This window comes from Sinocyclocheilus grahami, unplaced genomic scaffold, assembly GCF_001515645.1.
Source record: "Sinocyclocheilus grahami isolate Dianchi unplaced genomic scaffold, SAMN03320097.WGS_v1.1 scaffold349.1, whole genome shotgun sequence".
In the NCBI taxonomy this organism is placed as follows: domain Eukaryota; kingdom Metazoa; phylum Chordata; class Actinopteri; order Cypriniformes; family Cyprinidae; genus Sinocyclocheilus; species Sinocyclocheilus grahami.
In genome coordinates, this window is record NW_015505528.1 from 257,034 (window position 1) to 282,207 (window position 25,174).

General features: G+C 41.8%; 1 protein-coding gene across 1 annotated transcript in view; it reads left to right on the plus strand.

Moving 5' to 3' along the window:
• Positions 1–25,174, plus strand: part of ank1a (ankyrin 1, erythrocytic a) — an 84,822-nt gene that overhangs the window by 33,091 nt on the left and 26,557 nt on the right. The window contains exons 25-35 of the mRNA XM_016229209.1: positions 65–180; positions 298–487; positions 1,146–1,155; positions 1,234–1,445; positions 4,154–4,358; positions 5,422–5,518; positions 5,656–5,884; positions 6,442–6,570; positions 11,074–11,193; positions 17,795–18,320; positions 21,624–21,669. Coding sequence (XP_016084695.1) covers positions 65–180; positions 298–487; positions 1,146–1,155; positions 1,234–1,445; positions 4,154–4,358; positions 5,422–5,518; positions 5,656–5,884; positions 6,442–6,570; positions 11,074–11,193; positions 17,795–18,320; positions 21,624–21,669 — 1,880 coding nt within the window. The remainder of the gene's footprint in view (positions 1–64; positions 181–297; positions 488–1,145; positions 1,156–1,233; positions 1,446–4,153; positions 4,359–5,421; positions 5,519–5,655; positions 5,885–6,441; positions 6,571–11,073; positions 11,194–17,794; positions 18,321–21,623; positions 21,670–25,174) is intronic.

The following is a 25,174-nucleotide window of genomic DNA, read 5'->3' on the forward strand; positions in this document are numbered from 1 at the left end:
AACATTGTCAAATTTTTATTATTGTTTTTTTTATTATTATTTTTACACATCTACACATGTACAGCAGCACACCCCACTTCCTTTGCCCAAGGAGTATGATGAGGATTCACTGATCCCCAGTAGTCCGGCCACAGAGACGTCAGACAATGTCAGTCCAGTAGCAAGCCCCATCCACACTGGGTTAGTTTCTTGCCTCTGCCTGAAATATTGTGCACATTTTTGAGGAATCAAATACTTGAAATTGAAATATCATTAATTAATTAATTATGCATTGTCTTTGTCTTTATGGTTCTGCAGGTTCCTGGTGAGCTTCATGGTAGATGCTCGTGGCGGCTCAATGAGAGGCAGCAGACATAATGGCCTGCGTGTCATCATTCCTCCTCGTACCTGTGCCGCTCCAACACGCATCACCTGTCGCCTGGTGAAGCCGCAGAAACTTGCCACACCACCTCCTCTAAGACTTGAAAAGAATTTATTTAATACACGAGTTTCACAATTTGAGTTGAATTACTGAAATAAATGAACTTTTTCTCTCTGCCGCTTTTCCAATTCATATTTTTTGGCCAGAAGTAATGGTCTGAAGTTAAAAACGTCTTAATGGATTTGTTTCTTACAATCAAGCAGCTTTTAATTTCACTAGATGTTAATTGGTGGCCTGGAGTCATGTGGATTATTGTGATGTTTTTATCAGCTGTTTGGACTCATTCTGACGGCACCCATTCACTGCAGAGGATCCATTGGTGAGCAAATTATGTAATGGCTATTAATATTTGTATTAATAGCCAAAAATACATTGTATGGGTCAAAATTATCAATTTTTCTTTTATGCCAAAAATCATTAGGATATTAATTAAAGATCATGTTCCATAAAGATAGTTTGTAAATTTCTTACCGTAAATATATAAAAACTTAATTTTTGATTAGTAATATGCATTGCTAAGGACTTCATTTGGGCAGCTTTAAAGGCCATTTATTTCAATATTTTTATTTTTTTGCACCCTCAGATTCCAGATTTTCAAATAGTTGTATCTCTGCCACATATTGTACTATCCTAACAAACCATACATCAATGGAAAGCTTATTTATTCAGCTTTCAGATGATGTATAAAATAAAATTTCCTCTTATGACTGGTTTTGTGGTCCAGGGTCACAAATGTACAGTGTTTCAGTGAACTGTGATAATTTTGTCTCATTGTATCATATTGTCTTTTCTCTATTAACTGCACACTAAAGACCTTGAGAGTCAGGAGGAACTTGAGAAGAAAAGAATCAGGCGCATCATCTCGACTGACTTCCCACTCTACTTTGCTGTGGTGTCCCGTATCCAGCAGGAGAACGATCTGATTGGCCCAGAAGGGGGTTCTCTCACCAGTAAGCTGGTGCCCTTGGTCCAGGCCAATTTTCCTGAGACAGCCGTCACTAAGCGTGTCCGTCTCGGACTGCAGGTGAGATGGGAGGATGATGAGGAGGAAGATGTGATGGAAAATGGAGGAAGCTTATCTCCTGCATATTATCATAATGTATCTGACAGCTTTTAGTTTTTGTTGTTGTTGTTGTTGTTTTCCTGTCTGGTCATGAGACATCAAACGTGACAAAACATCTCATCTTTCATCTCTCAAAATGAATTATGGGCTCAGCTGTCAATGTGAATGAATGTAATTTTGTAAGTTGTTTAGATCTCTATGATTGAGTTTGATGATGGTAAAAATTAATGATGAAATATGGTATAGTATGAGATGGTATGCTATCTGTCTACTTCCTGCTTAAATTAAACATAGGTTATTTCTACAGATGACCATATACAGACAGATTTACAGTGCAGTAAAAAGTAGTGCATAAAAACAGCAAAAGTTGAGAATGGATGAAAGTTTTGCAGGTTTTGATTGAGGGAATTGTAAGTTGAGGAGGATAAAAGACACGGAAGTTGAAGCTCATTGAAATTGTGAGAGTTTTAATTGAATGATGAACATTTTCTGTACTATTACAAATATCTGAAGCACCTTATAAAAGCAAACTTCCATAAGATAAATTGTCTTACTGAATTACTGTACTACCTTTTGAAATTTTTATTAGATTTTTTTAAAACTTTATTAGCTACACAAAAAAAAGTAAAATGCAGTTTTATATTTTAAATGTAAAAACCTAGAACTTAGAATGAAATGATCGTGCAGGACTGCATGTGTTTATTTATGTTTTCTTTGCCCTGCAAGTGTAACAACCAGCTCATACCAAAGCTGATTTTTTCCCCCTTGTTTTTAACCCATCATTTGTTTAATCATCTGTGTCATTTGTTTCATTATTATTCTTCTGTTTTGCTTCATTTTTGTTGTTTCTTCTTTTTGAGAATCGACCTAATAATTGACAACTCTAAATGTATTGACAAACTTGATCAGTTCCCATTGTGCTGAATTCTAAACAGTTCATTTATATATTTTTTGTGTTGTTTAAAACACTGGTTGTCAGGAAGTCAGTTATTTTGAGGTGGCATAAAATGAAATTGACCTTAATAGTTCATATATTTTGCCGCAATAACATACAGAAGTATTTTTCAGTTTTCTCATATTCTTGGACGATTTCTCAGGTCGGTTCAATGACACTGACTGGCACTGACCACTGATTCTTAACATAACTTAAAATGTTGGACCATGATACACTATATATACCAAGCTCTGTGAGAAAGACTTTCTGTCTAATGTTGCTCAATACCTCCTCTCCTGATCCAACAGTGTGCAATAAATATGTGCTTAAAGGAATAGTTCACCCCAAAATGAAAATTTGCTATTAATTTACTCACCTTCAGGCCATTCAAGATGTAGGTGACTTTTTGTCTTGAGTCGAACAGTAAAAAAATATTTTTGCCGTGGTGATTTGTGATTCAATAAATGCAAGTCTGCAGCTACCCGTATTTGAGAATAAAAAAAGCATATCAAAGAACACAAAATTAATACCTGTGGCTTCTGACAATATATTGAGGTCTTATTAAGCGAAACGATTGGTCTTTGTAAGAATCTAAACATTGTTTACAACATTATTACCTGTAATCCATTGCCTCAGGCAAACAGGGAAATATGATTCTTTTCAGCGAAACCTCATTTTACATAAACAAAGAGAAACTATAAAAACTTTCATTTGGCCCCTTCATTGAAGTGCTTGGTTCACGCATGTGCATATCAGAGGCTTATTCGAGTCTGAGTCTAACTGTTTTCTCAGTTCAGTAACTGTTGGAGGAAGTGGAGCACTAAATGAGTTCATTCATCAAAGGATCAGATTCGCAAGTATTTTAGCTCATTTCGAGTCAGAGTGACTTTTAGGTGTCCAAAAGTGAGTTTTATTGAGTAGCATAGATCTGTGCTGCTCGATCCGCAAACTTGTTTCAGACTGTTCGGAGCGTGTGTCTGAGGCTCTGGATTACAGGTAATAATGTTGTAAATAATGTTCAGTTTCTTGCACAGATTGATAATTTTGCTTCACAAGACCTCAATATATCATCAGGAGCCATGGGTATTAATTTTGTGCTGCCTGTATATGCTTTTATTGACGGCAGCCACTAAATTGCATTTTATGAATCCCCAAGGGCCAAGGTTTCATCCAAAAATCTTCTTTACTGTTCCACTGAAGAAAAAAGTCACCTATATCTTGGATGGCCTGAGGGTGAGCATTAATAAATAACACAGTCATTATAATGAACTGCACACTCAAAGATCTTCGAAAGCTTTATAACAATACAGGGTCGACTTGTTGTGTCTGTGTCTTGTACTGCAAGTGAATTAATTTTGCACCAGCTTTGGTTCAATAATGTTTGTAACTCTTTTTCCAGTTAATAAATAAGACTGATTGACAAGCTAAATTTGGTGTCTTGAATTGCATTGTGCAATAATTGCAATAATAAGAAAACAGAAATATATTGAGATATTTTCTGTCTCTTCTTTTCCCTGATTTCTCTCATGAAAATATGTTTGGTACACATTTCTGAACTGAATCTCCCTCTCATGCATTCATATGCAAATATACCATTGCTCACACTACCAAATCTATTTCTTCTGACTTTCATTCCATGTTCTCTTTCACCTTTGCTCTTCCCCACCCCTATCTTTTACTTTGTGCTCTACCACTCTGTTATGGTTTCTTCTCCCCCTCCATCCTCGACACTCAGGCACAGCCAGTCCCTGATGAGCTGGTGGCCAAGCTTCTGGGGAACCAAGCCACATTCAGCCCTGTCGTGACAGTAGAGCCTCGTCGGCGCAAGTTTCACCGTCCCATCGGCCTGAGGATGCCACTGCCTCCCTCCTGGAGGGAAAGTCCACGGGACGCTGGCGAGGGCGACACCACCAGCCTCCGCCTGCTCTGCAGTGTCATCGGTAAAAATCAGCCAAACATGTTTACATTGGGGAACAAAAATCTTGATAATTATTTTCTTGTGAAAATATCTAATCATCTACATTTATTTTTCTTGTCCTATTCGAAAATAGAAAATCTTTCTTTTTTTCAGATTTATGTAATTGTAAGTGTTATTCTTAAGTAAAACTATTTAGAATTTTTTTTTTCATGGAAAAGATAAATAAGAGAAAATATAAATACTAGATGAAAAAAACAACCTTAAAATATGACAATTAGAAAATGACTGAAATAAAATTTTTAGGTACAAGTACAAAAATTACTCAAACTACATATTAAAAAACAAGAACGAATAAAAATGACAAAAATACTAAAACTTAAATTCAAATGAAATCTAAAAAATATAAAAATACAACTAATTTGACATTAATAAATACTATAATGCTATATGAATAGTAATAATGTTGCAAATCAATTAGAATTTTCCTTCTCGATAATCTTATTTTAAGGATATTTAAATATTTTTACTGGCGAACAAGACAAAAATACTGATTGGGAAAATTAGTTTATATAATTTTATATGTATTTTTAGAAAAAAAATAAGTAATAATTACAAATACATATATAGGAAATAGGAACTAGTTCAAATTGATGAAGTGTTTTGCTTTAATGTTAATATACTTCTTATACCCGTATACATACAACTAAGGAAGCTGATCGTAGTTTGACCACTAAATAATGAGGCTGTGGTGCTTTAAAATATTTTAATAGTTTTTCGAGATGAAGAAAAAAAAGAAAAATAAAGAGACTTCTTTAGAAAATGTTGAGAAAAAAAAATTTGTCAAATTATTTTTGCTATTCCATTTATTTGCCACTAGCGGCACAGAAATTACACTGCTCAGCAAATGTGCAAGAGTGATCAATGTAAGCATTAGTGTTTTAAGGTTAAAAAATATAAATTTATCATCATTTTAAAAACAAATGACCCAGAATGATCAAATACGGTTCCTGAGCAAGGCTCTTTTTTTAAACACCTTTAAAATAAAGACACGTCTATTGCATATTTACTTTCTCTACATTTCATAGGCGGCACGGCTCCAGCCCAGTGGGAAGATATAACTGGCACCACCAAACTTATTTATGCCAATGACTGCGCCAGTTTCACCACCAATGTCTCTGCCCGGTAAGTATCATAACCTGCACATCACATGTTAGTTTATTTCAGAAGTTCTCAATGTGTGTCGTCGTCACAGCAATATGTTATTATTCAACCTTGGTTATATTAAAAATGTGACTCAAATCTGTTTTGCTCTCCCACAGTTTCTGGCTGACAGACTGTCCTCGGACGGCAGAGGCCGTGTCCTTTGCCAACCTCCTGTACCGTGAGCTGTCGGCCGTGCCGTACATGGCCAAGTTTGTAGTTTTTGCAAAGATGAATGAAGCACGAGAGGGTCGACTCCGCTGTTATTGCATGACTGATGACAAAATGGACAAAACCCTGGAGCAGCACGAGAACTTTACTGAAGTGGCTCGCAGTAGAGACATCGAGGTCATATGATATAGTGTGTTACAGACTTCATATAGACGACCATGTGTTTACAGCAACTGGTGTTATTTCTACAATGAAGTATCTTTTACATTAAAACTTAAAACAGCATCTGAAAGAACAGGGAAAGAAATATTATTAAAGTCAGTATGAAATAAAAATGGACCCTGTTAACTTCAACTCACATTCTTGGTCTTTCTGTACCTGATTAATTTACTCCAAACTAAAGTACTAACAATAATAATTCATCATATAAACATAGTAACTCACTAAATTTTGATGCAGAAGCAATTTCCTCTCAGAAATTGTGAATTCCTCTCAAAAAAATAACTCTCCATAATCCAACGCAAACTTGCATTTGAGGTCTGGCTACCTTCTGGAATAAAACATGTTTTTCATAATCCAATCAAATTCAAGCTCACAGTTTTTAATCTCTTTGAATATTCTTAAATATAAACATTACAGAAGCAAATATGTTGTTGATGTTTCACACTGACTTTGCTAGATATTATCAGATGTTTAATTTAAGCTGCATCTGCTGGTTGCCGTATGTTCTGTAGGTCATGGAGGGAATGCCGCTGTATTTGGAGTGTTCAGGAAACTTGGTTCCCATAAGGAAGGCAGCACAGCAGCCCCGCTGTTTCAGCTTCCAAGCCTTCAAAGACAACAGACTGCCTGTGTCTGTGAAGGTAAAGTCATCACAGCCAGTTACAGTACATGTTTACCTTATTTACTCCAAATTGTATTCTTTCACCCATAGTGAACTAGAATCTAGATTAGTTTATTTCTTCGTTAGATTTGGAGAAATGTAGTATTACATCACTTGCTCACCATTGGATCCTCTGTAGTGAATGGGTGCCGTCAGAATGAGAGTCCAAACAGCCGATAAATACATTACAATAATCCACAAGTAATCCACATAACATTTTGTAAAAAGATGAAAAGCTGCGTGTTTGGAAGAAACAAATCCATCAAGACGTTTTAACTTTAAACCATTGCTTACAGCTAAAATATGAGTCCATAATCCATAATAGCACTTCCTCCAGTGAAAAAATCCATCTCCTGTTGGAAGGAATGGTTTGAAGTTAAAAATGTCTAAATGGATTTGTTTCTTACAAACACGCAGCTTTTCACCTCACATATATCATAATATATATGATAACATATATCAAAGATATTGATGGACTGGAGTCATGTGGATTTCTTGTGGGTTATTGAGATAACTTTCATTCTGATGGCACCCATTCACTGCAGAAGATCCACAAAAGAAATGGGACATTCTGCAAAAAGTCTTCTTTTGTGTTCTTTTGGAGAAATATATATTTAACGTCCATGAACGGTGGCACCAGCTGATGACCCTGCAGCTGACCCAAAAGGTGCACTGGAGGAGGTGCAGCAGGCAGAAATGTCAAGCAGGAAACACCATCTGTATATTGAAATGGCAATGCTGGGGAACCAGTGACTGCTGTGAAACTGCAGTTGGCAGCCAGGAAAGTCTGGTGGACAGTCGGGAAAGACCAGCGGACGGCAGGAAAGACTGCACCAGGTGTGGGCGGTTAGTCACCTTACCCACAAGCTTCCCACAAGGGAGCACCTCAACTGACTACAAAACGGAATAAGAAAAGACAACCCGAAGGCCCTCCGAGAGGCGGGGTGGAAGATGGGCCTACTTTGACGGATCATACGGTAATGAACGGAACGCATAATGACGAGAAGTTCCTCCGGAAATGCACATGTGGGTGGCAGAAGGTGACTTCGCTCAGAGGCCTGCAGATCCATCAAGGGAGGATGAAGTGTGGGAGGACGCCCAACCAGCACAACCGCATTGTTTCGGCAGGTCAGACGGAAGGGATCCCAAAGCCTGGTAGCAAACCATAGCGCAGCAGGACCCGACAGTGCTGAGAGGGCAACCTCAGCATATGAAGGAGAAGAGATGGAGGCAACCCTCGAGAGCAAGATGCGCACTGTCACCTCACAAGTCACACAACCAGGAATCCAACGCAAACATCCAGAAAGGCGCATCAAGATCAAGTGGCCAAAGGCGAATATGCAAGAGGATTGGTGCAGGCTCGACGAATACCTTAGTGGAGTGCTGCAGCATTCTTTGCGAGGAACAGTTAAGCGTAAGCTAACCTTGATGGGAAACATGATATATGAGGAGTGCAGAGAGAGGTTTGCCCCATAAAAAAAACATAGCCCCAAGACAAAAAGGACGGAGGGAGAAACACATCGAGTTGCTCATATCAGACAGGCGTCACCTGAGAAAGAGGTGGAGGAAAGCAGCCCCAGAGGAAAAAGAAGGCCTCAAGCTATTATGGGATGACCTTAAGCAGAGGCTGGCCAAGCTACGCCGGGCAGAGCGGATCAGGAGGCGGAGGAAACGGAAGGAGAAGGAGAGGAAGAACTTCTTCAAAGACCCTTTCAAGTATGCCCGTCAGCTGCTGGATGAGAAGCGGAGCGGCAAGCTGGCCATCACTAAAGAGGATCTGGTACTTTATATCAAGGGCCAGTATACGGATGCAGCCAAAGAGACACCACTTGGCTCACCAGGTTATGTGCCACGCCCAGATCCCCCAAGGACCCCTTTCAACACCTCCCCACCCAGGTTGTGTGAGATTAGAGAGGTCCTCAAAAAGGCCAGATCAGCCTCAGCACCAGGTCCAAATGGGCTCCCATACAAGGTGTACAAGAACTGTCCACAAGTGACGAAGATCTTGTGGAAGCTCATGCAGGTTGTGTGGAAGAACCAATCCATTCCAGCTGAGTGGCAAGAGGCAGTTGGAATCTTCATTCCTAAGGAGTGGAATTCCATGACCATTAATCAGTTCAGGAGCATTGCCTTGCTGAACGTAGAAGGGAAACTGTTCTTCTCAGTTTTGGCAAGAAGGATGAACAGCTTCCTTAGCAGCAACCACTACATCGACACAAGTTGTCAAAAGGCAGGGCTCTCAGGTTTTCCAGGATGTATTGAACCCACATCCGTGATCTGGGAGCAGATACAACGTGCCAAAAGAGAGAAGAGCGAACTTCATGTGGTGTGGCTTGACTTGGCGAACGCTTATGGTTCAGTACCACATAAGCTGGTTGAGTTTGCGTTGGAATTCTTCCACATTCCAGCATGTGTAATTATCATCATAGCCAAGTATTTTAACAACCTGCGCATGTGTTTCTCTCTCGATGGCCGCACAACTGGATGGCAGCAGGGGGAGGTCGGTATAGCCATGGGCTGCTCAATATCCCCTATCCTGTTTGTGGCAACATTTGAAGTCATCCTCATCGGAGCAAGACAGATGGCCAGAGGGCTGCGATTACTGTCAGGAGTAAGACTCCCGGCACTGAGAGGGTACATGGATGATGTGACAACCATCTTACAGACAGCTCCATGTAGAGCCCGGCTCCTCAAGCGCCTTGACGAGCTGATACAATGGGCTAGGATGAAGATTAAGCCCTCAAAGTCTAGGAGCCTTTCAATCAGGAAAGGGGTGAGGGACGACAGGACAGTGTTCACAGCAGGAGGGGAGAAGATACCATTGTTGAAAGAGCAACCCGTCCGAAGTCTTGGAAGGGAGTATACATCAGAGCTCTCCGACAGACAGATGGGGAAGTTGGTGCAGAAGCAACTGAGAGAGGGGCTTGAAAAAATCGACAGCAGCCAGCTTCCGGGGAAACTGAAGGTATGGTGTTACCAATTCACACTTTTCCAGTGTGTGTGATGTAGCCCCTGAAGGTGTCCGAAATACCATCATCCCTGGTTAGCAGAATGGACACCATCTCCAACACCTACATCAGGAAGTGGTTGGGCCTCCCACACTGCTTCTCTGACACAGGCCTCTTTGGCAAGAATGCTCTTCAGCTTCCTTTGAAGTCCATCAACCTCGGGTACAAGCAGGAGAAGACCCGTCTTGTATTCGAACTAAAGGAATCCAGGGACGAAGCAGTGAAGAGCACATGGGTGACCATCCGCACTGGGCGCAGATGGAGGGCCCAGCGGGAAGTAAATAAAGCCATTAACAGGCTACAACACAAGGAGGTCATGGGAAGAGTCCAACACAGCCGAGCAGGGTTGGGCTGGGGAGAGCCAGTCCAGTTCAGGTCCAAAGCAACAAGGGAGCAGAGGAAGTCCATGGTGGTGGAAGAGGTCTCATGAGTGGAACAGGACCGTTACCTCATTAAGGCTGTTTCCCAGGGAAAACAAGGAGCATGGACCCGCTGGGAGGATAGTACTAACAGGGTCATAACCTGGTCAGATATCTGGCAAACCCCGCAGCCGCGGCTCAGCTTCCTCGTGAGGGCAGTGTATGACACCCTCCCTTGTCCCAGAAATCTCTCCCAGTGGTTCGGAAGTGAGGACAAGTGCCCCCTGTGCAATGAAGCCAATGCAGGCCTTCGACATATCTTGTCGGGGTGTAACATTGCTTTGACGCAGGGCCACTTTAGATGGCGGCATAATCAGGTGCTGAGGAAGTTGGCGGAGCAGTTGGAAAGATGTAGAGTCTGGGCAGATAGCTCTTCAGATCCCATTTGGCCAAACATCCTGTTCCTCAGACCAGGAGAAGCGTGCAGAAGACAGTGGCGGGAAGGACAACATGTCTGCTCACTCCTGGAAAGGGATGGAAGATGCGGATAAGCAAAGAAATTCAATCCCGTAGAAGTTGGATGCAGGGGCTTCGTGGGAAAGTCCGCAATCCAGCTCCTTCGAGCTGCTGGGACAACTGGGGCAAGCCTGAGGAGAGCCATCAAGGAGCTGGCGGAGGAGGCAGAGAAGGCAAGCTACTGGTTGTGGCTAAGGAGGAGGGACAGGAATTGGGGCTCGGTACCCCAGTGAGGGCAGCTGCAGGGGGTGGCGGGGAGACGTCCCAATAAGCCACTGCCCCCTCCACCGGGAGACGTACTGGATAGGGGGCGAAACGTCCATGAACGGTGGTACCAGCTGATGACTCTGCAGCTGACCCAAAAGGTGCACTGGAGGAGGTGCGGCAGGCAGAAATGTCAAAGCAGGAAACACCATCTGTATATTGAAATAGATATATAGATATAGATATATCTCATGCCTATGAAAAAAATAATGACTATATTTCCAGAAAGAAAGCACTGCATAATGAATAGTTTTCTTTAATATTTCTGAACAAATAGTTGCCTTGGTATATGTTGGAATATATTTTGGGATATCCACCTCTTTCTCCTTTGCCCAGGTGAGGGACAGCAATAAAGATCCCTCTGGTTTCTTGTCTTTCTTGCGCAAATCAACCAAATACGAAGATAGTCAACATGTGTTGTGCAACCTCAACGTTACCATGCCGCCATGCATTAAGGTAACATGGCAAATGAAACTTGCATATTCTTCAAGAAAAGTGGAGCATAAATACAGCACTACAGCATAAATCTATGAGGAAAAAAGAAAATAAATATGCAGTGCTTTCAAAATGTTAGCTTTGTCCACTTGGTTTTATTGATTATTGATTTGTCAATTTGTTATTATAATAGTCTTTTATTGAGTGCCACAAATGTAGCCCTCATACTTAAGCAAATTATAATTTAGTCTAAAATTAGTCATTTAATAGTGAAGGAACATATTAATTCATGCCGGGGCATAATGTATCATATCTAATTCCTGTGCAGAGTTGGGACGTGAACTGCAGTTTAATGTAGATGAAATAAATAAGATCCGTGTGGAGAATCCCAACTCCCTTTTAGAGCAGAGCTCAACACTGCTCAACCTGTGGGCCGCTCGAGAGGGGAAGAGAGCCAAAAGTGAGTATCATAGTGTCCATTCACAATGAATACCTAAATTATTTGCAAGCCAATGTAACCTTATTCATCTGTCTCATGTGACGTAACTATATGAACATGCTGCCATATTTGTTGCTATAAGTATCAGCATGCTTTTAATGTGCAGCGCTGTGGGATTCAACAAAGGTACCCTTACGAAAAAGAAGTTTATTCAAGTGTGCTATTAGTATACTTCTTTTAAACAAAAAAATAGGAAGGTATACTTTTAGTTTACTTTTTATGTACTTCTCAGAAATATACTTAAAATTACATTTACGTATACTTGACTTATACTTAGAAAAAGCCTAAATATATCTGAGCTATACTTGTGCTCCTATAATCTGTGTTTTCATTGTTATACGGTAGGGGGCACTAGTTCACATCTTCTGTACAGAATTTCCAAAAAAACACAAGTGAAGAAGAAACCGAAACAACAGATGCTTCCACATGTAATCTAGCACGATCATCAGACATAAAACAGCATCAAAACTGTGTAACGTTATGGAATAAAATGTCGACCAATTAAGAGGTAATAATGACTGTCAAGCTTTGGGGTGTTTAGCGACTCTATCTACGTTTTGATTATCATTCTGAATCCAATTCATAGTCTTTTTTTCAGCATTTTGTTCAAAATATTATTTCTTTATTTTTTTATTTATGAAACTTACCCACATTCAAGTGTTTAAAAAAGAATGCATGAAGCTAGAATAAAATGTTTTTGTTTACAAGCAGATACCCTGTTCTTTCTTTTGATGTTTTGTATGTTCAGATATTCATATAACAAAATATATACAAATTAATACCTAAATAGGAACATAGTAGTATATTTAAAGTATGATGTAAAGTTCACTTAAAGAAAACTTATAAGTATACTTGCAGTATAAAACTACTAAACTAGTAGTTTACTGAGACTATACTTCAAAGTGTATTAAAAATGCTTCAAGTATTTAATTAGTAAACTATCAGTATACCTAGAAGTTCACTTTTAGCATAGTTGCAGTACAAGCTAAAAATATTGATGTAAACTAGTTGTGTACTCAAAGTTTACTACTGTTATACTTAAAGTATACTTAAAAGTATACTTTTATATACTAGAAAGTGGGCCAATGTAGTCCCAATAATTATTGAAATAGTACACTAACAAGTATGCTACTAGTACACTGATATTTGTATACTTACTACATAAAGTATACTTAAAAATATACTTGAACTTTACTTAAGTATACTTAATAAAATAAACTTGAAGTATACTACTTTTTGGTAAGGGTAGCTAAACTTTTGTTTCTGTTTATAAAACTTTAGAAAGTGAGTGCCTAGATTGCGGGTATGCAAATTTGCAGTCTTGCTGCGTTTCAGGCCCCTTCCCCTTATCATGCAGTCTCCTCTCTCTAACCACCCCTCTACCTTCCCATCTTACCAACGCTTTCCATGTGCTGCGTTTCAGGCCCCTTCCCCTTATCATGCAGTCTCCTCTCTCTAACCACCCCTCTACCTTCCCATCTTACCAACGCTTTCCATGCCCCCATATCTGAACCCTTTTCAAATCAGAGGTAGATATAACTGTTGTTGAATTAAGAGGGTTTCATGTCACCTTATGGCTGCACCCCACTTTCTGACTCCATTTAGATAAGGATGCCACGTTGATTGATTGTTTTTGCTGAAATATCAGTGATTAGGTTTGATGTCAATAGCCCTATTCGGACAGTAATTGTTTCTCATGTGGACGTCTGTAATAATACTCAAGGATATGGATGGCGGTTTATTTACAGTAGAATAACGAGGTCTGTGATCCAACGAACACAGGAACGAGCTGCTCACGTGGTCAGTCGCATGATTGTCCACTGTAAATAAAATGTTGTGCTAGGAATAATAAGAATAAATAAGTTCATGTTTAATAATATCCTATTTATTATTTAAATCTCCTGTTAAAAATATGAAAATAGATGTGCTATATTTGAAATGTTTTTTTTGATAGACCTCATTTTTTTGTGTATGTGAATGTAGGCCTATATACTCCATATATATTAAAATTGTATTGCATACCTGTTGCTGCCATAATAATGTCCCATTTCAAATGTTTATGTGCTTTTCTTCTCTTTCTTTGTTCTTAACAGCTCCCACTCGCTGTGGTGGAGCATTTATGAACTATTGTTCTTGTAAATACTTTCTAGCATTTCAGTATTATTTTTTTCAGTGGATCTTGTGGATTCAGACGGCAATTAAATTACCACAGAACCTTGGTGTTTGTCAAAAAACAGTAGGTCATTTTGCCAGGGATTTTTCCGGGGGTGATGGAAGAAAAATACCTGCATTCTAGATTCGGACGGCAATAAAATCACAGACTAACCCCTGTAAATGCTGGAAATTGCTTACGTCCCCATGAGAAACAGTTACTATTCGATTCAGCCTGAGAAAATTATTTATATTCAAGAAACACAGGAATTGACACACAGGATGTTCTATTTTCAATCTAAAAATTATTTTATTAATAATTTGTGTAGGAGATCCCACCAAAAAATGCTTGGTTACACAATCGCCATGGAGAACAATCTGCTTTCGTGATATGTGTGTTTTCCTGCGGAAGAACTGTGGCTCAAATCAGAGCAGGACAATAATTGTCAGTTCTCTATCAGTCAAATAATTTCAATAGAGACACTCTATTAGAAGATCTTTAAGCGTGCCTTTAGGCAGTGAGAATTGCCCATTTCTGTATAAAGTTGGGCAGCAGCCCAATTCTCATTCAGAATTTTGCTCTTCAAGACTCGCTCTTTAAGCTCTTGATTGCTAGTGTATCAGGAAACTGTTAATAAAACAATGGAGAAGCACTGAGGAAATCATTCAGTTACCAGAAAGTTGTGATGTTTGTGTACTTCCATTTCTGTCCATTACTCCGGCCACAGCTAGCGAACGGGTTATTGGGAAGTTACATGCAACAATTTTATTTTTTTCGAGTGGGTGCCTCAGCCACTTCAGCTTGCTAGAAGACTGTGCTCTAGCTAGAACAAAACATTCCTCAGTTATAATGAGTGCCACTGCACACAAAGTAAGCCAAACAATACAGCCTTGCCCAAATGCGTGTGGCAATCATATGAGAGGAAGGACTTGAACCAGGTGTGGACTTCTTGCCTGGGACTGGAGCATTGGAGCACTGTTTCTGGAACCTCCCTAACAGTGCACCTTTTGTAATTCTCCCTAATCAAACACACTGGTTAAGGTCATCAGCTCGTTAATAGACACTCCAAGACCTGAAATTAGTGTGTCAGACAAATGAGACATTCAAAATGTGCAGTGTTGAAGGGCTCCAGTTTGGGAACTATTCAATGTACCCAGGCTGCTATTGCTTGTGGTGTAGAAGTGGTGCAATTCTAGCTGAGATTTGAGTCTCCTAACTGCCCCAGTCTAATTACGGCTGTAGAGGACTAGGCCCAGTCAGCTAAATGAAATGCACAACTGACTCTACCATGGCATATTCCTTCCCAGTCCAAGCAGGATAAGCCATCTGAAGAGGATGCCAAATTGCCAATACGTTTGTTCAAGACACAATGTGGTTTCTCTTCTTCACAGCCAAGGCCGTTTATCGCCAAGCCATTGAGCACCTAGAGGTTGAATATGTCAGGGTTGGGGATGAAGGGATGAGGTGAGGACTCAATGGTGCAGGAGATAAGGCCCTTTTATTAAAAATAAACAACAAAAACTACCCCCGTGGAGGAAAAACTGGCAGGCAAGGCAAGATCAGGACACATCCAGGGTGATAAGATGACAAACTGGCACGGGACTGCAAACACAAGGAGAATAAATAGGGAGCAAATGAGGAGGGTAACGAGAGAACACATGTGGGGCAAATTAACCAATAATCAGGTAACAAGATGGGTGGGGTCAAGACAATTGACATGAGAGCACATGGCACACAGGAAACAAAGACAAAAGCCATGTGCTCACACAAAACAAACACAAGCACATGGCCAGCAAAACAAACACAAGCCATGTGCTTGAACAAAACAATACACGAACAAGCAGCTAATGAGAAAACTCATAAGCCGCGTGTTCACACAAGACAAGACAGCACGCAGCCAGCGAAAACCAAACCGCGTGCTACACAATACACACGTGGACAGAAGAGTGCACGGCCGAGCGAACTCGAGACCGCACGCTCCCACAACAGACAGAACATGGAGCACGAGTGTCCGAATCCCGACACGAAATTGAAACTCAACAAGACATGAGTGCCGAGATCTGAACACCAACATGAAACAGGACACACAGACGAGAGTGCACGGCTCGAGCACTCTCGAAGATGCGCGCTCACATGAAAACAACGACACGACGGGAGTGTCAGTGCTCTGTCACAAAACCATGAATTACACTGGACCGAAGTGACAGAACCGTGACAGAATGGCCAGCAAACATGCAATTCCTACTTTCCTATGTTGCAGAACTCCAGGCTGACCTGGTCAAAACCTTTGATTAAGGGACTAGTGGAAGGAAATACGCACAACAATGGATCTTGTCATCGGGACAATACAGTGCACCAAACAGGCTGTGGGATTAATTGTGGCAGCTCAAGGGCATCTGTGACTGAACATCTCTAAGACCATTGATAATAGCCCCCTGTTGTTCCTAGACACCTCACTATCCCCAGATGGGCTTTTTAGTTCAGCAGTGGCAGCTATGCAGGCCCACTGTAAATCTAAGAAGAAAAAAGAATGAGGCTTTCAGTTGTCACCTGCTCTGTAGAGGAACTGGAGAGGATCTGCAAGGAGGAATGGCAGAGGATCCCCAAATCCAAGTGTGAAAAACTTGTTGCATCTTTCCCAAAAAGACTCATGGCTGTATTAGATCAAAAGGGTGCTTCTTCTAAATACTGAGCAAAGGGTCTAATACTTACGACCATGTGATATTTCAGTTTTTCTTTTTTAATAAATCTGCAAAAATGTCAACAATTCTGTGTTTTTCTGTCAATATGGGGTGCTGTGTGTACATTAATGAGGGAAAAAATTAACTTAAATGATTTTAGCAAATGGCTGCAATATAACAAAGAGTGAAAAATTTAAGGGGGTCTGAATACTTTCCGTACCCACTGTATATATAATATAACTTTGCTTATATAATATAAATATAACTTTGCTATAATTTTGAATATTTGCTTTCGATAAGACTTGATTAGTTTAAAAGTAGACATGTCAAGCTTTCTATAGATATCTCTCTCTCTTTGTTGAGTATTTGCTGAGTTACAGTTCATTTTAATGACGCGTTTCTAAATGAAGATCACGCAGACCAAGGCAGCAGACTGCACGATGCAGATGGGCACAGTGAGTGCGTCGCCTGTCTGGGCAGCGCCCACGCAGAGGCTGCGCTCACTGAGACAGCATGCTCTCACTATGAGAGCATGAGTCTCGCCCTCTCCGCTCACGGACCGTCCTTCTTTAATGAACTCATGTCATCACAGCTCCCTCGTGCTTAAATCTCCCCCCAATGCCTCAATCTGCCTATGTGCTTTACACTTGAGGATCAGCGCCCGTCATCAGCTAGAAGCGGCTTGATTTTCTTTGGCTCATCTGAGGAGGAAGCTGTCATTGATGACTCCATGTCATTAATGGCTTCGGATGCTGAAGAGTGGGCGTGTTTTCCCGTGAAAAGAGCGTGAAGAGCCCGAGTTGCCTGACGCAGACAACATGGCCCAGCGTGGACAGCGAGCTGATCCCCATTCTAACTAAGGCTGTGGAGGATCTCAGCCTGGCTTGGTTAGCTCCGGAAGAGCCTGCCCATGGCCTCCTTGATGAGTGGTACCTGAAGGGACACCGTCAACATTCCTCTCGCCAACGCCCCACTCTGTTCCTGCCGGCAGTTCACAAGGAACTCACCGGGATGTTGCGTACCCCCTACTTGGAGCGTGTTAATCCTTCTATTTCCACCGCTCTCACCACTGTTGACAGCGCTGAACAAAGGGGTTATATCAAGCTCCCCCCTCTGGAAGAGGCGGTCGCTGCGCATCTGTGACCTCCATCGTCCCTGTGGTTGAAAGCCCATGCAGTGCATCCATCTAAGCCCAGCAGGACTACCTCAGCCCTAGCAAACAGGGCTTATTCAGCAGCTGGCCAGGCTAGCTCAGTGCGTCACATGATGGTGGTGCTTTAAGTGTTCCAGGCCAAACTTCTCCACACCATGGATAAGTCCAGCCAGAGTTCTGATGTCTTTAGAGAGCTGCGCACTGCGACAGACCTGGCTCTGTGTGCTAATAAGGCCACTGCGCAGGCGATCGGCATGGCCATGGCCAATTTGGTGGTGCTGGAGCGCCACCTTTGGCTGAATTTGAAAGAAATCAGGGACGCTGCCAAGTTCGCCTTCCTAGACTCTCCAGTCCCTCCTAAGGGACTGTTTGGCCCTGCCGTGATTGGGTTTGCAGAGCGGTTTACAGTGGTGTCATTCAAATTAGGGACTTCACGTCTCCTCAGGGCTTTCCAGAGGATGCTCAGCCTCATATCGGCCCCTGCCGTGGATGGGTTTGTAGAGCGGTTTACAGCAGCGTCATTCAAATTAGGGACTCCACGTCCCCTCGGGGCTTTCCAGAGGATGCTCAGCCTCATGTCGGCCGCCTCCTCTGTGATTCCTCTGGGCCTGTTCAACATGCAGCCCCTTCAGAAGGTTCTCACGACAGATGCCTCCAACTCTGGTTGGGGAGCTCTGCACGAGGGCAGACCGGCATCTGGCTCCTAGTCAAACCTGGAGCAGCACTTACTCATCAACTGCCTCAAGATGATGGCCCTTAAAACCTTCCTGCTGGCCTTAAGGGGCACCACGTCCTGGTCCATTCGGACAACATGATGATAGCCTTTATCAATCATCAAGGCTGTCTCAGATCACACTACCTTCACACGTTGGCTCGAGGCCTCATTTTATAGGCACAGGGCAAACTCCTCTCACTGAGAGCAGTTCATGTGCTGGGCAGACTGAACCAGGGGTCAGACATGCTGCCCAGGGACAATGTAGATCCAGGAGAATAGAGACTACATCCCCAAACGGTTCAAATGATTTGGTCTGTCTTTGGGAGGGCAGAGGTGGACCTCTTCACCTCAGAAGACAACTTACACTGCCCAATCTACTTTTTGAGACAGCAAGATGCCCTGGCCCGCAATTGGTCCAGTGCTCACCTGTATGCCTTCCCCCTGGTTGCCCTGCTTCCTCAAGTCATCAGACGGTTCAGGGAAGACAGATGCTCAGTCCTTCTGGTGGCCCCACTCTGGAGGAATCATATGTGGTTCCCTGAGTTGATTCAGCTGCTATCAACAGCCCCTTGGCCGATATCACTGAGGGGGGACCTTCTCTCGCAAGCGAAGGGCATGATTTGGCATCCCTGGCCAGAGCTGTGGAGCCTTCATGTTTGGCCCCTTGACAGAAGTCTTTACATCTTTATAGCACCGCGAGTTAGCTAATACCATTTTGGAGGCTAGAGCTCTGTCTACAAAACGTCTTTATGCTATTAAATGGTCAGTCTTCCTTGACTGGTGTGCAGCACGGGATGAGGAACCTGTCCTCTTGTGAAGTGTTCCACATGCTAAAGTTTCTTTAAGAGCTGCTGGATAAGGGGCGCACCCACCCACGCTCAAAATGTATGTAGCAGTCATCGCGGCAAATCATTCTCTTGTGGCTGGCCAGTCAATCGGCAGAAACGACTTAGTCGTTTAATTTCTGAGGGGAGCTCGTAGATTGAATACGCCTTGCCCTCATACTGTACCGACTTGGGACTTAACTATAGTCCTCATGGCCCTACGGGGCCCTCCCTTTGAGCCACTCCAGTCAGCCGACTTGCGGCCCCTGTCACTTAAGAGCGCCCTCCTTTTGACTTTAGCGTCAATCAAATGAATGGGTGACCTGCAAGCACTGTCAGTCAGTGCTTCCCGTCTTGAGTTTGGGCCTAACGACTGTAGAGTCGTCCTCAAACTGAGACACGACTTTGTGCCAAAAGTGCTCTCCACTCCATTTAGAGCACAAGTCATCACCCTTCTAGCACTCCCCAATTCAGATGGTGAGCAGGGTCCTAATCCACTATGCCCGGTTCAGTCTCTTAGAGTGTATGTCGAGCACTCTGGTCTGTTTAGAAACTCAAATCAGCTCTTTGTGTGCGTCAGAGGCCGCTCTAAAGGGCTGCCGGTTACAAAGCAGAGACTATCTCACTGGATGGTGGATGCTATAGCCTTGGCTTATGCCTCAGTGGGCTTGCAGTGCCCTATAGGTGTGAGGGCCCACTCCACCAGAGGAATGACCTCCTCCTGGGCTTGGTCCAGCGGGATTTCTATTGGTGATATTTGTGCGGCCACCAGCTTGTCGTCTCCGTCTACCTTCACCAAGTTTTATAACTTGGACGTCCCTGCCCTGCAGGCACAGATTTTGTCAGCTTAATTCTACCTAATCCCCTTTGTAAGTGGAGAGGGTTATTGGGTCTCATTATTGGCTCATGCTTAAAGGAGCCCTCAGTACGAGTGCTCCGGCTCGCAGACCGGCTTTATTCTGCACTTGCTTATAGCACGGTGCTATTGAACGTGTTCCCCATAAGCGTGTCAATGCAACTGCAGAGACCATTCGAAAGGGAACGCTCTAGTTACTAACGTTATCTCGGTTCCCTGAGATAAGTGAATGAGTATTGCATAGGCAGCCATGCTATAAGGCTGCGGTCAAATCGATGACCATCACTTCAGTCGAAAGATTCTGGCAAAATGGCACTCAGAGCCAGCTTTTGGCGGGTTGAAGCGCCATTGGTTCGTGCAGCTACACAACGTGAACAAATCAGGTTTCAGTATCAGAGTACACAGGAGTTTTCCCATAAGCATGTCAACGTAATGCTTGTTCCCTTATCTCAAGGAACTGAGGTTATGTTAGTAAACAGAGCGTTCTTTATGTCACTATTAAATAGTTTTTTCTTGTTTCAATTTGAACTAAAATTAGTAATGCTTTTTCTCAAACAAGACAACATTTTGCTAATGGTGTAAGAAAAAATGAACTTAATTTAATTCTTATCTAAAAAAAAATCTTAATAGCTCATGCAGCTTCGCTTCAAGTAAACTGATCTTATTTTAAGAATATTTAGATACTGATAAAGAAAGTGATTTTCTGCAGTGTAACAAGTCTCATAAAAAAGTGCCTCCATATGAAAACCCTTTCTATTAAGCCACTGAATGAGTCAATAGAAAATCAGCAAGGCAGCTGCCTTTAGTTTTAGATAAAGTCTTTCCATTTGGGGACATCTGAAGGACACATGGAATCATATGAAAAGAAAAATGAAAAGAAAATGAAATGAAAAAGTGTATAAAGTCTCTCAATGTCAAGTGCAGTATTTGTCTATGAACGCCTGCCCCGCCTCCACCCTACCTTTCTAGGCCACTATGAAGAGCAACAGGGGCACTCCATTAGAGAGCAATCATGCAAAGTCTCCTGACTCCACAGAAGTAGAGATCTAGAGTGTCACTGTCAGCAGCGGGAGAGTGAAAGAGAGAGAAAAAGACATGTATAAAGCTTATGGCATACTGTATATGAATCAGTTCTGCTTCTCTTTGTGATAAGTACTTTTACCGCACATCTCTTACCCTCACATAAAAGGGTCTATCTTGATCTATTTTTGTTCGCTCTTTCCATCTTCTCTCTAAGACCATGGTAAATTTTTTATGAAGATGCGTCTAAGAGGAATTCTATTTGTAGCCATACATGAACACACAGTTTTCGCTTTCCTCTGAGACATGCTGCTTTAGAGGCATTTCAACTCTTAAAAAAGTCTGTAAAAATAGGGCCCGACCTACTGTGCTAAAGGAATTTTCCATATTGAATTTCCACCTGTGATTTCCCAGTATTTTGAATTTTACGTTGCAAAATTTTAGAGAAAAGATTTAGGTTTAAAAGAAATGTCTGTACACTTAATGGATAATGTCCTGGCAGAAAATGACCAGTACCTTTTCTGTTTTTCCACATTTTTTTATTTTTGTAGACACAGAATATGCCCTTATTGTCAGGGTTGGGGATGAAGGGATGAGGTGAGGACTCAATGGTGCAGGAGATAAGGCCCTTTTATTAAAAATAAACAACAAAAACTACCCCCGTGGAGGAAAAACTGGCAGGCAAGGCAAGATCAGGACACATCCAGGGTGATAAGATGACAAACTGGCACGGGACTGCAAACACAAGGAGAATAAATAGGGAGCAAATGAGGAGGGTAACGAGAGAACACATGTGGGGCAAATTAACCAATAATCAGGTAACAAGATGGGTGGGGTCAAGACAATTGACATGAGAGCACATGGCACACAGGAAACAAAGACAAAAGCCATGTGCTCACACAAAACAAACACAAGCACATGGCCAGCAAAACAAACACAAGCCATGTGCTTGAACAAAACAATACACGAACAAGCAGCTAATGAGAAAACTCATAAGCCGCGTGTTCACACAAGACAAGACAGCACGCAGCCAGCGAAAACCAAACCGCGTGCTACACAATACACACGTGGACAGAAGAGAGCACGGCCGAGCGAACTCGAGACCGCACGCTCCCACAACAGACAGAACATGGAGCACGAGTGTCCGAATCCCGACACGAAATTGAAACTCAACAAGACATGAGTGCCGAGATCTGAACACCAACATGAAACAGGACACACAGACGAGAGTGCACGGCTCGAGCACTCTCGAAGATGCGCGCTCACATGAAAACAACGACACGATGGGAGTGTCAGGGCTCTGTCACAAAACCATGAATTACACTAGACCGAAGTGACAGAACCGTGACAGAATGGCCAGCAAACATGCAATTCCTACTTTCCTATGTTGCAGAGCTCCAGGCTGACCTGGTCAAAACCTTTGATTAAGGGACTAGTGGAAGGAAATACGCACAACAATGGATCTTGTCATCGGGACAATACAGTGCACCAAACAGGCTGTGGGATTAATTGTGGCAGCTCAAGGGCATCTGTGACTGAACATCTCTAAGACCATTGATAATAGCCCCCTGTTGTTCCTAGACTCCTAGACACCCCCAGATGGGCTTTTTAGTTCAGCAGTGGCAGCTATGCAGGCCCACTGTAAATCTAAGAAGAAAAAAGAAAAAAAGAATCAGTTGTCACCTGCTCTGTAGAGGAACTGGAGAGGATCTGCAAGGAGGAATGGCAGAGGATCCCCAAATCCAAGTGTGAAAAACTTGTTGCATCTTTCCCAAAAAGACTCATGGCTGTATTAGATCAAAAGGGTGCTTCTTCTAAATACTGAGCAAAGGGTCTAATACTTACGACCATGTGATATTTCAGTTTTTCTTTTTTAATAAATCTGCAAAAATGTCAACAATTCTGTGTTTTTCTGTCAATATGGGGTGCTGTGTGTACATTAATGAGGTTTTTCTTTTTCTGCAAAAATGTCAACAATTCTGTGTTTTTCTGTCAATATGGGGTGCTGTGTGTACATTAATGAGGGAATGAGGGAAACTCAAATGATTTTAGCAAATGGCTGCAATATAACAAAGAGTGAAAAATTTAAGGGGGTCTGAATACTTTCCGTACCCACTGTATATACACACATACATATGTGTATGTGTCTGTGTGTGTGTTTGTTATTCATTTAAATAGACACTTATTTCACATAAATAACCATTGTTAACTAGGCTAAGCATGTTCAATTAAAGTTCCAATAGGCCCAGTGTCTGAACTTCACTGTACATCAGTGACGTGCACAGACATTTTGAGGGGCAGGGGCTCAAGTGGAAAAAAAGGGTACTCCTCAAACTTATTTTAAAAAAAAAATTCTAAACAAAACGTTAAATATATTAGGGTTGGTTGTATGATATTGACAAACAATATAATCTCGATATTTTCTAGGATTTTATCGATAATGATAATTAGATGATATTTTGCTGAGTGTGTTATTGTGCTGCTATCTTAAGGACTACTGTGGACAGCTGACTCCTAAAGTTGTTGATATTCTTCATATTCTATGTGGTGATCAGTTCACAGCAGTGATAGAAATTAATCTTTTCCAATAAGTTTAAATAGATTTGTACCTTTTATGGGCATTTGTATCTTTATAAAGCCATTTTTCTAAAGTGTGCATTATCTCAGTCAAATTCTTAAATTGAATCAGTCAATTACAATAAGAAGTAATTTGGAAGCTGGAAGCAACACAGAAGCTGCCTTAGAAGGGGCATTTAGATGCATTTACACACTGTTTAATGCAGGACATAAATTAATTTAACCTGCAGTTACGAATGCATTAATACTGTTTTGATCATTTTAAACATAAAATTCTGAATACTGATATTTGAAATTATTTAAAAAATGAAAAGATACTTTAAATGTGAAATTAAAACCGCCAGTAGGTGGCAGCAAGTCACTGGTAATAAGTGAGTCATTGCGATTGAAAACGAATCATTGAAACGGTTGATTCATTCAGCAACAAAACAGCGTCATGTCAGAGACGCAAATTGGAATTATATTTGTTGGCGAAATAGAGCAAAAACAGTCAATATTGTGTCTAAAATGTCAGTGTCTTAATATTCAATTCTTGTTTATTGAACTGCTGTATAAAATCAATATCACAGTTGTAATCATGCTGCTTTTTGGTGGGAAAAAAAACCGTCAGTCTTCGCGTGATTCTGATTAACTATATGACATTATATAAATATATATTTCTGCCCCCATATCTTGCATTTTGTGATCATTCTAAATGCATTTTAATAAACTGAATCATGCAGTGAAAGAACGTGCACTGGTCTAACCTACTAGACTTTGGCTTTAGCTCAACTTACATGGTAGCTCTCTCATGAGTCATGGATACTAGCAAGACAAATTAACTATATTTGTCTTTTGGATAATTAGCTGTAAATTTGAGGCACAGGTAGCTTAGTCTTTTGTTCATCACCACTCACCTCCACACCAAGACAAACACAACTGTAAAGAGAGGGAGGGCTTCACTTCTGTGGCTCTCTGTCTGTGATGTAATGAGCATGTGCACATCAATGTGTGCTACACTGCTGTGCTGCGCGGGGACGCAAAGGGAGAAAGGCATCGACGGTGTCTCAACATTTCCCGACCCAACCTGATATTTAGATTTTTTTTATTTGTTTGACAGGGAAAGCTGTGCGCAAACAGAAACACTGCACAGCACACACGCACACACACACACACACACACACACACACACACACACACACACACCAAGGCTGTTTATCGCCAAGCCATTGAGCACCTAGAGGTTGAATATGTCAGGGTTGGGGATGAAGGGATGAGGTGAGGACTCAATGGTGCAGGAGATAAGGCCCTTTTATTAAAAATAAACAACAAAAACTACCCCCGTGGAGGAAAAACTGGCAGGCAAGGCAAGATCAGGACACATCCAGGGTGATAAGATGACAAACTGGCACGGGACTGCAAACACAAGGAGAATAAATAGGGAGCAAATGAGGAGGGTAACGAGAGAACACATGTGGGGCAAATTAACCAATAATCAGGTAACAAGATGGGTGGGGTCAAGACAATTGACATGAGAGCACATGGC